The sequence below is a fragment of the Pan troglodytes genome, chromosome 9, assembly GCF_028858775.2.
Source record: "Pan troglodytes isolate AG18354 chromosome 9, NHGRI_mPanTro3-v2.0_pri, whole genome shotgun sequence".
Classification (NCBI taxonomy): domain Eukaryota; kingdom Metazoa; phylum Chordata; class Mammalia; order Primates; family Hominidae; genus Pan; species Pan troglodytes.
In genome coordinates, this window is record NC_072407.2 from 16,018,887 (window position 1) to 16,035,133 (window position 16,247).

Below are 16,247 nucleotides of genomic sequence, written 5' to 3' on the forward strand. Positions count from 1 at the left end.
GTGACATGTAATTTATAACATGTTTATTAATTTAAATTCAGAAAATTCATACCATGATACATTGAACAACATGTGCTAAAACAAATTATCACAGAATTTGTATTTAACTAGAATAATAAAGCAAATCTACTTATAATTTCTTTACTGCTTTAGGCTTTTAGAACAGGTACAAAGTCTTTTTTTTTTTTTTTTTAAGGAAAACACACATAGGATTTGAATTAAAAGAGCCAATTAAAGCAGAGCGTGATTATCATCAAACTTCACTTAAGTAGTAAAAGCCCTTATTGCACTAACAAATTCACAATTTAAAATGAGATTACAGAATTTTCTGTTTCAAAATCAGTTTCTAGAAATTAAGTTTTTAAAGCACACTTTATGCTTCCAAAAGCATCAGCTATAATACATTATGAAATTATTTTTCTGAATGAATATATTTTGCTTACAGAATTCTGTGTAGGACTTAGATTTTCTACTTCTGTGGTTTGTTTTTAGTAGTAAAGATTGTAAAATAGCTGTTTTCATTTCTTAGCTAAGCACAATCGTGCATAAGAATCTGCTTATCTTATTATATACATTGTGGGTTTTTTTTCATGTTCTTGTTGTGTCTTTATGATTTTCTGAAGTATTAGTGTATTCCTGACAAGTCTCCTCACATCCTTTGACATGTTTGTTTTCCTTGAGTATATAAGCAAGAGGAAATAAATGTTTTTAGAAAAACTGATATAAATCCTAGATAAAGAAAATAAAATTTTTTGAGAAATTTGAGCCTACAGCTAGATATTCTGGATGTAATTTGACAGTGGTAGAAAAGCTAAGGCTAAGAAGACTTTTCCCTTCTTTTAATTTGTATAAACGTATGGGATACAAGCATAATTTTTTTTTTCTTTATTAGAGATAGGGTCTCGCCATGTTGCCCAGGCTGGTCTCGAACTCCTGGGCTCAAGTGATCCTCCCACCTTGGCCTCCCAGATTATTGGGATTACAGGCATGAGCCACCACACCCAGCCTACAAGTGTAATTTTGTTACATGCATAGATTGTGTAGTAGTGAAGGCAGGTATTTTAGGGTATACATTGCCTGAACAACATACATTGTACCCTTTAATTAATCTTTCATCATCTACCCCCCTCCCACCCACTTAGGGCTAAGAAGACTGAGCCATTTAGGGGAAATTGCAGAGGGATACTAGTGGGAATGGAGTTGAAGATAAAGTGGATACTAAGAAAGTCTTGAATTTTTATATTAGTATAGTTTGCATTATTTTCCGATTATAATGATTTATAGAGATTGTTTATTAGAAAGGCTTGATTATTTACAGATGTTGTGATTTGATTTTTAAATTGACGAGTCATGGGAAATGTGGTATATTTTAATGATGTACTTTACTTCAGTTTTCATCCACTTTAAAATGGAAGCATTCAAAACATGAAATCACTAGAAAAGCAATTTGATGCTCAAAAACTTAGAAACTGAAAAAAGGCTAAAAAATTATAACTTGATGATGTTTTTACTCTTAGTTCTCTTTTATTTACATTTATTCCTAAATCGAAATACACTGAGTAAAAAGTTCAGTCAGATTTTTAAAAAATATGATCAGACTTGTCATATTTAAGAACACAGCTTTCTGCTGCTTAACTTCTATAGCTAACACTTTAGATTTTAAGTAAACAAAGTGAATTTTAATACTGCAAGTAAATTTTTTGAAGGGATCCTTGAGTATTAAGCCAATTATAACTGTTCTTTAATCTTTACTGTCCACTGTCAGTATTTTAGTAGTATTTAGGAAATTGGACATCTTTATTTAAATTTTCAGAATACCTACAAATGCATTCTTAGTTATTTGATTATTTCTCATGCTATGTAACTATCTTTTTAATGTTAACTTTTACATTGAATAAATCATTTATTTATTTTAATGTTTAAGTTTTTCCACATTTGGCCAGTGCGAGCCCTTTCACCTGACTTTATATGTCCTCTTAACGTACATACACCATTCTTTGAGCGCTTATTTTCTGGCAGTACAAGGTATCCCAAATTATTGTAATTTCTCAGCCCTAATTCTAAGATTAGCCATTTCTGCAAAGACCTCTAGGTTCTTTTTCTGGAGAATGATACTTAGAAATTGAGATCTGGGTTCTAATTGTACTACTGTTATGGTGATAGCATTGCTTCTAGTCCTTTCAGTGGAAGGAGCTAGAAAATATGCATACAAACACGTATGTGAGTGAGAGCTATATTTATTTTATATCTATTTCTCTCTAATATGTATGTATATATCCACTCAAATTATATTAATTCCTTTAATAAACAGTTAAAAAAATTTTTTTGTATTACAAGAAAAATGTAGGAATTTATTTTATGCTTATATTTATTTATACATATTTATAATATGCCTATATGTAGTATGTGTTTGTAATGTAGACATGTTGGAAACCTAGTTTGTTGGCAGTTTTGCTTCTTCCACAAATGTATGGAGTTAAGCTATTTATAAAAAATTTATTTTTTTAAATTGTAAAATACACATAACATAACATTTACTGTCTTAACTGTCTTTAAGTATGTACAGTTTGGTGGTACCAAGTACATTCTTATTGTTGTACTACCATCACCATCATCTATCCACAGAACTCTTTTCATCTTACAAAACTGAAACCATGTACCTATTAAATAACTCGCCATTCCTCTCTGCCCCTAACCTCTGGCAACCACCATTCTACTTTCCATCTCTGTGAATTTGACTAGTGTAGATATCTCATATAGTATTTGTCTTTGTGACTGGCTTATTTCACTTAGCATAATGTCCTCAAGGTTTTTTCATATTGTGGAATTTTTTCAGGATTTCATTCCTTTTTGAAACTGTGTATGTGTGTATATCATATTTATACATTATAGAATATAATCTTATTTTTAATGTAAAGTAGATTTTTAGCATTTTTATTTCTATTTAGATAACTTTCTTTAGCCATTTTCTTTTAGGTTAGGTCTGCTGGCATCAAATCTTTTCATTTTTCTTCATCTGAGAATGTCTTGATTTCTCTATGATTCCTGAAGGATATTTTCACTGGAAATGTAATTCTGGGTTGACAGCTCTTCTTTCAGCCCTTGAAGTGTTGTGCCACTTCCTTCTGCCTCTGTTGTGATGTGATCAGAGAAATCTGCTGTCATTTGAATTGTTTTACCCTTATAGTTAAGATGGGTTTTTCCCTAAATACTTGAAAAAATCTTTCTCTTTGTCTTTAGTTCTTAAGGGATTTGATTATGATGCGTCTTGAGATGGATTTCTTTAGGTTTACCTTATTTGGGGTTTGCTCAGCTTCTTGAGTTTATAGGTTAATGTCTTTTGCCAAATTTGGGAAGTTTTCAGCAGTTATTTCTTTGAGTACTTTTTAAACCTGCCCTCTTTCTCCTTTTCTTCCCAGTTCTGAATGACATGAATGTTGGATCTTTTGTTATAGTCCTACAGGTGCTTGCTACTGATCATTGTTTTAGGATCTGTTTTTTTCTTTATTGTTCAAACTGGGTAATTTCCATTGTTTTTATCTTCAGTTCACTGATTCTTTTGTCATCTTCATTCTGCTGTTGGGCCCACCTAATTAGTTTTCATTTCGGTTTTATCTGTTATTTATTTGCTGAGACTTTCTGTTTTTTTTTTCAGGCGTTTCATGTATGTTAGTAATTGCTTGTTGAAACATTGCTGGATCTTATGGTAATACTATGTTTAGTTTTGTGAGTAACCACCAGACTGTTTTCCACAGTGGCTGCACCATTTTACATTCCTACCAGCAATGCACAAGAATTCCAGTTTCCCCACATCCTTACCAACACTTTTTATTTATTTTCCTTATCTCTCTCTCTTTTTTTCATTTCAATGGCCATCTTATAATGGGTGTGAAGTCGTTACTCTTTGTGGTTTCTGATTTGCATTTCCCTGATTACTGACGTTGACCATCTTTTTATGTGCTTGTTGCCTATTTTTACATATTCTTTGGAGAAATGTTTAAGTTCTTTGTCCATTTTTTAATCAGGGTGTTAGGGTTTTTCTGTTGTTACATTATAAGAATTCTTTATATATTCGGGGTATTAATCTCTTATACGGTTTGCAAATATTTTCTCCCATTCTGAGTTGTCTTTTTACTCTGATAGTGCCCTTTGATGTACAAAAGTTTTAATTTTGATGAAGTCCAAGTTATTTATTTTTCTTTTGCTGCCTGTGTCTTGGTATCATTTCCAAGAAATCATTGCCAAATCCAGTGTCATGAAACTTTTTCCCTTTGTTTTCTTCTAAGAGTTTTTATAGTTTTAGCTCTTACATATAGGTCTTTATCTATTTTTAGTTAATCTTTGTAGCTATTCATTTCCCTCCTATCTCCTTTGTTAAAGAGAAAATAAAAGCTTCATGACCAAAGATTGAACACTGAGTAACAATTTTACTATTAAACTGGGAACTAGATCCAATAACAAAGGGGTGGTGGTCAGGATAAGACTCAAGGCTCAGGAGAGGGAAAGTGGTAGGTTTTTTAAGAGCTGAAACCCATGAACAATCTGTTTCACATCAGATAAGCAAAGTCTGTCTTGTGCCTGATTAGATGGCATATGTGAGCTAATTGTTTAGGCATTGTGTTCCCCTGAGTTGGTGGTGGTTCTTCTGGAAAGTTGTCGTGGTGATGAACATGATTATGGTACTAGGTGAAGATGGCACTATGGTAGTTTAGTAGAAATCAGGCATGTTTCACTGTCATCAGGCTAGGTGGCTAGGTCAGGATTCATCACCTTCCTTCTGGGGTCACTTTCTTTTTTCCTATAATACATTTTTTAAGGAGTTTCTTTAATAATAATCTATTGGTGACAGAAATCTCTGTTTTTGCATTCCTGATAGATATTTTTGCTGTTTATAGCATTCTGGGATAACAGTTATTTTCTCTCACAACAATGAAAGTATCATGCTCCAGTCTTATGGCCCACACTTTTTCCTATTGACAAATTAGGCATTAGTCTAGTTGTTTCTTTTAAGGTAATCTGTTGTTCTCTCTGACTGCATTTTTTTTTTAATTTTTAATTTTTACTTTTATTTTTTGAGACGAAGTTTCACTCTGTTGCCCAGGCTGGAGCTCAATGGTGCGATCTTGGCTCACTGCAACTTCTGCCTCCCAGGTTCAAGCGATTCTCCTGCTTCAGCCTCCCAAGTAGTTGGGATTACAGGTGTGTGCCACCACACCCAGCTAATTTTGTATTTTTGGTAGAGACAGGGTTTCACCATGTTGGTCATGCTGGTCTTGAACTCCTGACCTCAGGTGATGCGCCCACCCGGCCCTTTCAAAGTGTTGGGATTATAGGCGTGAGCCGCTGTGCCTGGCCCTCTCTGACTACATGTAAATTCTTCTCCGTTTATTTACTCTGTTTGAGATTTGTTGAGATTCTTGGCTCTATGGATTGGTGTCTTTCATTGGTTCCTGAAGGGTTCTAAGCCATTATTTATTTAAATATTCCCTCTGCTTTCATTCTCTCTCTTCAGGATAGATATTAGGTCTTACTCTATCCTTCATGTCTCTTAATGCTCTAATGTTTTACATCTCTATGTCACTAGAAGTTTAGAAAATGTCTTTAGTTCTCTTATATAGAGTTCATTAATTCTTTTTTCAAATATTTTAAATGTGCTGTTAAATTTTGTGTTTTTAATTTCTATTATTTTCTAGGAATTCTGCTCAGACTCAATTTTGAACCACTTTTTTATTTCTTGAAGCATGTTAAACATTTATTTTATAATGTAACTGATAGTTTCAATATTGAAGTTTTTGTGGATGTCATCTACTGTATTTTATTCTTAGCTGACTCTCTTTAATGGTACCATGTTTACACACAGTGATTTTTAAAAAATGTGAGCTGTTCATTTTTCTTATACTTATGAAAATAATTTTTGTGGAAATTAGTTGCACTTTGGAATATATGTGATTCCTTCCAGGAAGAATTTGTGATTGTTTCTGCCAGGTGCCTGGGAATATCACTATTCTAGAACCATTTTCAAAGCAATTCTTGGCTTGGAGTTTTTTTTTTTTTTTACCACTAGGTGGTGTGAATTGGGGCTGCAAATCATCATGAAGACCAGCATGTGATTGCACGTTCTTAGGAGTACCCTCCTCCCATCAGCTTCAAGGTTTTAAACAGGCAGTCCTCTTTCAGTCTCTAGGAAGGAGAGGTTGAAAAATAGTAGAATAGACAATGTTTTATTAACTAACTTTCCATTTGAGATAATTGTACATTTACTTGTAGTTTGGAGAAATAAAACAGAGATATCTCATGTACTCTTCACCCAGTCTACACTAATGGTAACACCTTATGGACTATAATACACTATCAGAACCAAGATATTGACGTGATATAGTCAAGATATAGAACATTTTCTTCACCACAAGGATCCCTCATGTTGCCCTTAGTAACCACACTCACTTCCCTTTCACTCCCTGTTCCCTTTTTAATCCCTGGCGATCACTAATCTCTTCTCCATTTCTATACTTGGTCATTTTAAGAGTGTTGTAAAAATGGAATCACAGATTGTAGAGTCTTTTGGGGTTGGTTTTTTAAAATTTAGTATAATTTTCTGGAAGTTTTTTCAGGTTGTTACATGTATCAATAGTTGGTTCCTATTTATTGCTTAGTAGTTTTCCATGATATGGATGTACTGTAATTTGTTTGACCATTTAGTTGATGAAAGACATCTGGGTTTGCAGTTTTGGGCTGTTGTGAGTAAAGCTGCTATAAGCATTCCTGTACTGGTTTTTATGTGAACATAATTATTTCATCTGTGATAAATGTTGAAAAGTGCAATTTCTAAGTTGTATGCTAATTGTATATATAGTTTTTTTTTTTTTAGTTACTGGACTGTTTTCCAGAATAGCTGTACCATTTTACAGGAAGGCATGAGAGATTCAATTTCTCTACTTTGCCAGTATTTGATGTTGCTATTTTTTTTTTATTTTAACCATTCTGAAAATGATTTGGTAATATTTCATTTTGGTATTAATTTGCATTTGTCTAATGGTTAGTATGTTGTACATCTTTTTATGTGCTTATTTGCATCTGTTTATACGCTTCATTGAAATGTCTTTTCATGATTTTTGTCTATGTGCTAATTGGATTGTTTGCTTTTTTTTGTAGGTTTTTAGAGTTCTTTATATATTCTAGATACTAATCCTTTGTTGATTATGTGGTTTGAAATATTTTCTCCCAGTCTGTAACTTTTAATCCTTAACAGAATCTTTGCAGAGTAGGCATTTTAAATTTTAATGAAGTCCAGTTTATCAATTTTTCCTTTTATGGATTATGATTTTGGTGTCAAGGCTAAGGACTCTGCCTAGCCTGAGTACTGAGAACATTTTCTCCTATGTGTTTTCCTAAAGGTTTTATAGTTTTATGTTTTCCATTTATGTTTATGATCCACATTTATGTTAATTTTAATATAAGATGGAGAGTTAGGTTGAGAATTTTTTTTCTTTGCTTCTGGATGTCTAAATGAAATATTACAGCATCATTTTTGGAAAGACTATTTTTCTTCCATTGAGTTGCTTTTGTACCTAGTCAAAAATCAGTTGTGCATATTTGTGTAGGTCTCTATTGTGACATTGATCTATTTATCTCTCTACAAATACCACACAGTCTTGATTACTGTTGCTGTATATTAAATCTTAAAATCAGGTAAACTGAGACCTTTCACTTTATTCCTTTTCAATATCCTTTTAGTTATTCTGATTCCTTTGCCTTTCCCTATAAATTTCAGGATAATCATCAAAATTTTCAAAAAGTCTTGCTGGGATTTTGATAGGATTTGCATCAGACTTTGCTATGGTTTGAATGCTTGCCGTCTTCAAAATTCATGTGGAAATTTAGTTTCTATTATGATAGTATTAAGAGATGTCAAATACCTTTAAGAGGTATTTAGATCATGAGCGCTCTGCCCTCATGAATGGACAGGAGTGGGTTCATTATCGTGGGAGTGGGTTCACCCTCTCTTTCACCCTCTTTTTGCTCTTGCACCATGTGATGCCTTTTGTCATGTTATGATGTAGCAGGAAAGCCCTTGCCAGATGCTGGCATCTTGATATTGGATTTCCTAGTCTCCAGAACCGTGAGCCAAAACAATTTCTGTGCTGGTAATTGGTGTATTTAGATCATTTATATTTGATGTAATAATTAATATATTAGAGCTTAAGTGTGACATTTTATTTTTTTGTTTTCTGTTTCTTTTTTTTCCCCTCTGTTATCTTTTTCTTGTTTTCCTGTGGGTTATTTGAACATTTGTCTATTTTGATTAATTTATAGTATTTTTATTGTTTCCTTTTATATAGCTTTCTTGGTGGCTTCTCTAGGTATGACATAACGTAAACCAACTTATCACAGTCTACAGGTGTTATTTTACTAGTTCAAGTGAAATGTAGAAACCTTATTTCCCTTCATGTATTTTTACCCTACCCTGTTTATAATTGTGTTAAATATTTTCTTGACTTGTAACCACATCAGACAATATTTTAGTTTTTACCTCAACTGTCAAGTCTTTAATAAAAACTCAAGAGAAGGAAAATGTATTATATTTAGCTATATTTTTGCTGTCTGTATTCTTTTTTCCTGATGTTCTAAGGTTTCTTTGATGATTTCTCTTTTGTTTAAAGAACTGTCTTTAGCTATTCCTTCCTGTAGGGTAGTTCCACTGGATGCAAATTCTTTGAGTTTTCCTTCATCTGAGAATGTCTTGAATTCCACTTGATTATTAAAGCAATTCCTGGGTCGTTCTTGAAGGGCATTTCTGCTGGTTATTGGATTCTGGTTTGACGGTTATTTTTTGTAAGCACCTGAAAAATACTGTGCCACTTCCTTCTGGCCTCCATGGTTTCTGGTAAGAAAATTATCCCGCTTTTCTGTTCTTTCTCTTTTGATTCTTTTTCCTCTCTTTGTTTTAATTTTAATAGTTTCTTGTGCTGTGTCTTAAGCATTCATTCATTCATCTTCATCAGTGCTTACATTTGTTAATCCCATCCATGTTATTTATTATCTTAGATACTTATTTTTTTTCTCTTCATATGGGTCATAGTTTCCTGCTTCTTTGCATGTTTGTTTATTTCCAGTGGGTTGCCAAACATTGAGAATTTTACCTTGATGGGTCCTGGATGTTTTTTATTCCTGTAGATATTCTTGAGTTTTGTTCTTAGATGCAGATGGTTTATTTGTAAACAGTTTGATCCTTTTGAGTTTTGCTTTTAAGCTTTCTAAGGTTGGACCAGAGTAGTCTTTAGATTAGGTCTAATTTGGTCCCAGTACTAAGACAGTACCCTTTTGAGTACCCTTATCTGATGCCCTGTGCGTTATGAGATTTTAAAAATTCTGGTTGGTGGGCAGCTGGGTGCAGTGGCGCACGCATGTAATCTCAGCGCTTTGGGAGGCCGAGGCGGATAGGTCATGAGGTCAAGAGATTGAGACCATCCTGGCCAACATGGTGAAACCCCGTCTCTACTAAAAAATGCAAAAATTAGCTGGGCATGGTGGTGCATGCCTGTAGTCCCAGCTACTCGGGAGGCTGAGGCAGGAGAATTGCTTGAACCCAGGAGGCAGAGCTTGCAGTGAGCTGAGATCGTGCCACTGCACTCCAGCCTGGCAACAGAGCGAAACTCCCTCTCAAAAAAAAAAAAAAAAAAAGAATTCTGGTTGGTGGGAACCTAAGTGAGCTCCAGGGATTCTTTTCCTGTGGCTCTTTCCCTTGCCTCAGGCACTCTCTTTACACACATATGCTGATGAGAAATCAGCCAAACACTCTAGGGGGATGCACTGTAGGTCCCTTGGAGCTTGCTGTTTGCACAGAGTGTCCAGCTTTCTTCTGCCCTGTATCCTGCCCTGCGAGTTGTAGCTCTTTCCACCCCTTGCACTCCCAACTCCTTTAACTCAGGGAGATTGCTGGACTCCACCTGCACTCTCCCTCCCTGCACTGCAGCCTAGAAGGTGGCTTACCTTTTTTGTTTCTGCTTTCACAGGGATCATTACCTGTGTTGCCTCTTGTTCAGTGTTTGAAAACCATTGTTTCATACATTGGGAGATAAGGAGCACCAACAGGATTGGAATGTTAGATAAGATGAGAGAAGGACTTGATTGAGAAATGAACTATTCTGATTATCTTTTGCTATATAACAATCTGCTCCCAGATCTAGTGACTTTTCTCGTAGATGTGCAGTTTGGGTAAGGTTAGGCTGAAACAGCTTGTTTCTGCTCTGCTAGGCATCAGCTGGGGGCAGCAGAAAGGCTAGGGGCTGGAATCGTCTGAAAGCTTCCTCACTCAACATGTAGGTGGTTGATGCTGGTTGTCTGCTGAGATCTCATTTGGGATGTGGCTGGAACATCTACACATAGTTTTTCCAGTGGCTGCTTGGCTTCCTTCCTCACAGCATGGAGGCTGGGTTCTAACAGTAAGGAGCTGAGGGCCAGGAGGAAGTTATTACACCTTTTCTAACCCAGCCTTGAAAATCATGCTGTGTATTACAGGGAGTCACTAAGTCTGGTCTATATTAAAGGGGACTGGAATTAGCCTCCTACTTTTGCTGGAGGCAAGTTAGACTCCTACTTTATGTAGGGAGGCAAGTCAAAGAATTTGTGGACATGTTTTAAAGCCCCACAGCAGTGATACTTGAGCAAAGGAGGTGAGGACATCCAGGGAAAAATATTCCAGGTACATGGTACAGATACATAAAGACCCTGAAGGATGATGGATGCCTGATAGTTTAGATTTGTTTATAGATTAGTTACCACTGCACAGCATCACCTCCTTGAGGGCAGGGTGAACAGTGTTGGGAGAACAGTGTTGAAAGATAGTTGCAGTTCAACAATTTTTTTGTGGAAGGCACCATGTATTAAAAATTCTAAAAATGCGTACATATACTTTGATCTAGTAATTCTTTCTTTGAGAAATTATGTTAAGGAAAAATTATACAAACAAGCAATGCTGTAGTGAATGTTTGGAGGGGCTTAAATGCCCATTAATAGCAGATTAGTTAAATTATGGTTTGTCTATATAATGGAACACTGCCGTTTTTAAACTTGAGTGTTTTGGCATACAAAAACAATGAGTATTGAGGGACAAGAAGTAGATTTCAAATACTGGTATATGAAATTGTCCTATTTGGTTAAAAGTACTCTCTCTATATAATAAATATTATATGTGCATAGACTGGAGAAGATGAGATGAGAGCAATGGTGGCTATTTTAGAGTTGCTTTTCAGAAAACTGTATGTTGCTATTATAACAGAAATATATTTCTATTGTAAAAGTAAAAGCGCCTTTCAAAAGAATATGTTGATTTCTTTTTATTAACTGAAGAAGGGAGAATAAGACAAAATATGTACAGAAAAAGTATAGAGTGATGTAAAATCAAGATTTTTCAAGAGATTATCTCTTGATTATAGGTTACTTTTATTTCCTTTTATATGTTTTTGTATTAATTGTAATTTAATTGTTAAACTCATAAGAAGGAGATATATATTAAAATAAAATAGTTGTGAGGGATATTGTTAAGCAGCCTTGTTTAAGAGTAGCTATCGTGAAAAATTCAAATTTTTAGAGACTAGCAAAATCAAGAGATCTCTTGGTTTCCTTTAGTGCAGAGAACTGCAGAATTTCTTTACTGGACACAAAATATTATGTGACTTACAACATTTGATTTACACACAATTCTTAAGCTATCATTCTTTATTAAAATGTGGCTATTTCCATATTTATCTTATTCTTTATCACCTCTTTATCATAGATTTTTAGTAACTTTGCACATTCATGAATAAAATTCCAGATGATGTACTAATACTTTAATTAATACATATTTTATTGCAAAAATGTTTTTAGGTTAATTGTTCTCATTTCACTGTCTTTTCCCTTTATTTTATATAAATAATTTGTAATTCATTTTGTTCTTATATACCATAGGATGTGTTTTGGAGATGCAGACAAAATATCTTTGATGAAATGAAGAAGAAATTTTTACAGGTAGACTGCTGATGTAATTGCTTTAATGTGATAATCAGCAGAGCAAGTAACAGCATGTTAGTATTTTTATTTAATATCAAGGCATGTCTTAAGTTTTATGCTTGTTTGGGTATTTTATTTCTACCCAATTTTAATAATAAAAAAGTCACCTTAAATGAATTTGTATCTGATAGTACCTTGTTTTTAACTAGTGAATGAGGGAGAAAAAACTGATAGAAAAACTAAAGAACCCTTTGTTATGATGTTGGGTATGATAGTTGCCTATTTTTCCAGATATATTTATTTTCTGAAATATTAATAATTTAGGAAATTAAATCATTTAAAAATTTACAAAGTCAAAATCCAGAAATCCTATTACTATTGATTTCCTGAGAGCCTGTGTGCACTACAGACTTAAACTTCCGTGTGATGTAGCATTCTGGTCTAACCTTTACTTAATACTTGATTTTCCTTCAGTCCCTTTGCTCTGTTTTTTCCCCAGAGTTGCTCCTTTAATCTCTCTTATCCTTCCCAAGTGTGGCAACAGACCACTTAGAAAAAGATCATGTAGATAACATCAGAGTTGGCTGCAGTTTTGAGGTGGGATGAAGGGAGTATCTTAAAAATAAAGTCTCTTTTTTTAATGTAAGTTAGGACCTTCATTAATAGCCTTAGAAATGTTACTTGTTAAAATAAAAATGAAGAGTCTAAATGAAGCTGATACTTTTTTTTTTCTTTGAGACGGAGTTTTGCTCTTATTGCCTAGGCTGGAGTGCAATGGTGCGACCTCGGCTGACTGCAACCTCTGCCTCCTGGGTTCAAGCAATTCTCCTGCCTCAGCCTCCCAAGTAGCTGGGATTACAGGCATGCACCACCATGCTGGCTAATTTTTTTATTTTTCGTAGAGACAAGGTTTTGCCATGTTGGCCAGGCTGATCTTGAACTCCTGACCTCAGGTGATCCACTCGCCTTGGCCTCCCAAAGTGCTGGGATTACAGGTGTGAGCCACCGTGCCTGGCAGCTGATAAGTTTTATAAATTTCAACCGACAAAAATATTCATACTATCAATTCTGTTTTAAAATCTGTGGCAATACATTAATCTTGAACTGTGGATACCCAGATGGGTATGCTCTAAGGCCTAATTACTTAGCTTATGGCAGCTCCTGTACCAAAAGGGAGAGAAAATGGACTTATTGTATGTGTGTGTGTGTGTGTGTGTGTTTGTGTAAAAGCTTGTAACCATAATACTATTATTTGCAATAACATTGAAAGGAAGAATGTCTTAGAGAGCATAGGTTAAATTTAGAGGTAAAGCGGTACCTTCATAATTTAAAAATACTTTATCTTAATTTTTTCTCTTAGAAATATTTAAATCTTGATAATTTTGAATTTTGATATTAGCTTATATTCTGTATGCTGATGCCATTCTGAACATATACGATCAATTTTAAACCTCAGTGTGTATTCTTTAATAAGAAATACATAGGAGTATTTTTTTGAAACAAAAATTATGATGTTATCAGAGAACTCAGATTTGAGCTTAAAACTATTGGGAATGTCAAGAAAAGGAGACAAGATGACTTAAGAGGCAAGCATCCCTTCAGCGGGCTCTAAAATGTCTTAGAACTATGCCAACGACTTCTAGATGTTTCTAGCAGTTAAGTGTATCTTTGGAAGAAAACTGTTTTCAGTGCTTTTTATCCCAATATGTTTCACCTTTTATAAACAAGACTATGGTTTTATTCTTTCTACTTTTTTTTTTCTTTGAGACAGAGTCTTGCTGTCGCCCAGGCTGGAGTGCAGTGGCACGATCTCAGCTCACTGCAAACTCCACCTCCCAGGTTCAAGCGATTCTCCTGCTTCTGCCTTCCAAGTAGCTGAGGTTACGGGCATGTGCCACCACACCCAGCAAATTTTGTATTATTTGTAGAGACAGGGTTTTGCCCTGTTGGCCAGGTTGGTCTGGAACTCCTCACCTGAAGTGATCCTCCCACCTCGGCCTGCCAAAGTGCAGTGATTACAGATGTGAGCCACCTCACCTGGCCATTTTTACTTTTTTAAAAAGGATTTTTTTCTTCAAACTTTGCTAGGAAACCTAGCTTTGTTTCTGCAATGAATGTAGACACAGAGCACTCTATTAGCGTATACAGTAAATATAACTGCTGTTGACTTTCCCCTTAGTCTCATAAGTGTAATATTGCTATGAGTTGCCTGTAAAATAAATAGTTTCAACTTTAGGATTTATACCTTTTTTTGTACTTGGCTAGATTTTCTTTGTAGAAAACTTTGTCCTCTTCAAATAGCGCATCTAAACTACATTAAATGTTTTTCTAAATGGAACATGCTGTAGGCTTTTCTAAAATTTTACACTTGTTTTCTCTTACCTCAGGTTCATCAGAGAACTCTTTTGACTAAAAATTTTTGCTCCCTTCCCTAAATCATGATGTATCCTCAGATGCCTTTTCTTAATGTTGGATGTAGTACTTAAATGAAAAGTAGTACCTTTCCCTCCCTACCAACAGCACCGTCATCATACTTTCCCCCCTTGAACTTGGATGTGCTCGAAGGTGTTTAGGTATATTTATTTTTTATCTATTACTATGTAACAGTGGACCCTAAAGTTTAGTGACTTAATAGGGCAGTTAGTTTATTTGTTCAGATTTCTGTGGGATGGGATTGGGGCCAGGGCTCACCAACTATTCAGTTCTGCTCCAGGTGGCATCATCTAGAATTACTTGGCTCCATTAAGTTGGTGGCAGTCATTGAATGGAACGTCCAAAAGGCTTTTCTCATACATCAGGCACCTCAGTGTCTCCACCAAGTGGCTGCTTCCTCTCAATGTGGATTTCTAGGGCCTCCTCACAGCATGCTGATTGATCCCAGGGTAACTGGATTTCTTACATGGTGGCTGGGTTATAAGAGGGAATGTTCCAAGAAATACAAAAGCAGAAACTGCTGGTTTCTTAAGGCTCTGCCTTAAGTTACACACACAGCATGACTTCTGTCACATTCTCTTGGTCTTAGATGGTCACGTCAGATTCATGAGAAAAGGAAAAAAAAAAAGAGTGGCAAAGAATTTTTTGCTATCTTTAATCCACCTCAAGACGTAATTGTTTTTACCTTTGGGCATAAGTAGGATCAGTTTTGGTTAGGGCTACAAAGAAATCAAGAAAGATAGCTGCCTTAATTTCCCATTTCCAGAAAAAACCTTTTTACATTTAAATGTTTTGGAAATGTTTCCTGCATGTTTAATTTATATTGTATAGGTTTTTTTCTCTTGAAAAGCTATTAAAAAAAAAAAAAACTATTGCCATATCTTATTGGTGGTATCTTAAAATTGCAACAACAAAAAAATTGTTTTCTTCTCAGTTCCCAAATTGGAGAGGGGAAAGGAGGAGAGAAATTTTACTTTAGTGTGATTACTGTTAGCAATGGTGATTCTAAAATTCAGATGAAGTCCAAATGTTAGATTAAAGTATAGGTGAAATAAGAATGGGCCCAGAAAGTTGAGTGTAAAGTAGAATTTAGCAGTGGCTAGCTTAGAGCTTTAAAGAAGAGCAGAGCTTTTTATCTGTTTAAATCATCCACAATAGAATTCAAGAGTAAAATGTAATTTGCTGAGAAATTCTATGTATAAGGATTTTAAGGAAATAAAGTATATGAAGTTTTATGTAGGTGTTCATCACAGAATTATTTGTAAAAGTATAATAAAGTCTTGGAGACAATAAAATAGAATTTATTAAGTAAATTATTATTAATCTGTATACTAACAAATACTACTTAGCTGTTAAAATGATGAGTTAGGAAAAGCTTTACAGGGAAAGATTGCATGATATAAGAAAGATGTTAGAAAACAGCATGTGTATTCTAATCCAGTGTTTGTGATTATGTAGCATGCATGCATAGCCTTTCTCTCTCTCTCTCTCTCTCTCTCTGTGTGTGTGTGTGCAGATAAGATATTTGGAAGGATATATGCCAGCATGCTAATAGTTATCTGTGGGTTATAGAGTTACAGATTATTTCCATTTTTTCCTTTATACTCTTAGTATTTTTTAAAAAAGCAAAATTATTTATATGTACAGAAAAGAAGGGCTATTACTAAAAAGAATATAAGCCACACATGAGATTGAATTTTGTTTTTTTCTGTATAACATATTTAGTCTTTAGATAGGATTTCATTGAGGGATAATTTTCCCACATGGAAGGAGAGGCATCTGGGGTGCTTGGACCCTGCATTCACATATTTAGGGAAAGAACC

At 34.6% G+C, this 16,247-nt stretch overlaps 1 protein-coding gene across 3 annotated transcripts in view; it reads left to right on the top strand.

Moving 5' to 3' along the window:
- USP47 (ubiquitin specific peptidase 47) overlaps window positions 1–16,247 on the top strand; it is a 117,357-nt gene that overhangs the window by 20,191 nt on the left and 80,919 nt on the right. The window contains exon 2 of one of the 3 annotated variants that reach the window (XM_009459952.2): window positions 11,950–12,009. The exons of the other annotated variants lie outside the window; for them this stretch is intronic. Coding sequence (XP_009458227.1) covers window positions 11,950–12,009 — 60 coding nt within the window. The remainder of the gene's footprint in view (window positions 1–11,949; window positions 12,010–16,247) is intronic. 3 annotated transcript variants of the gene reach the window in all.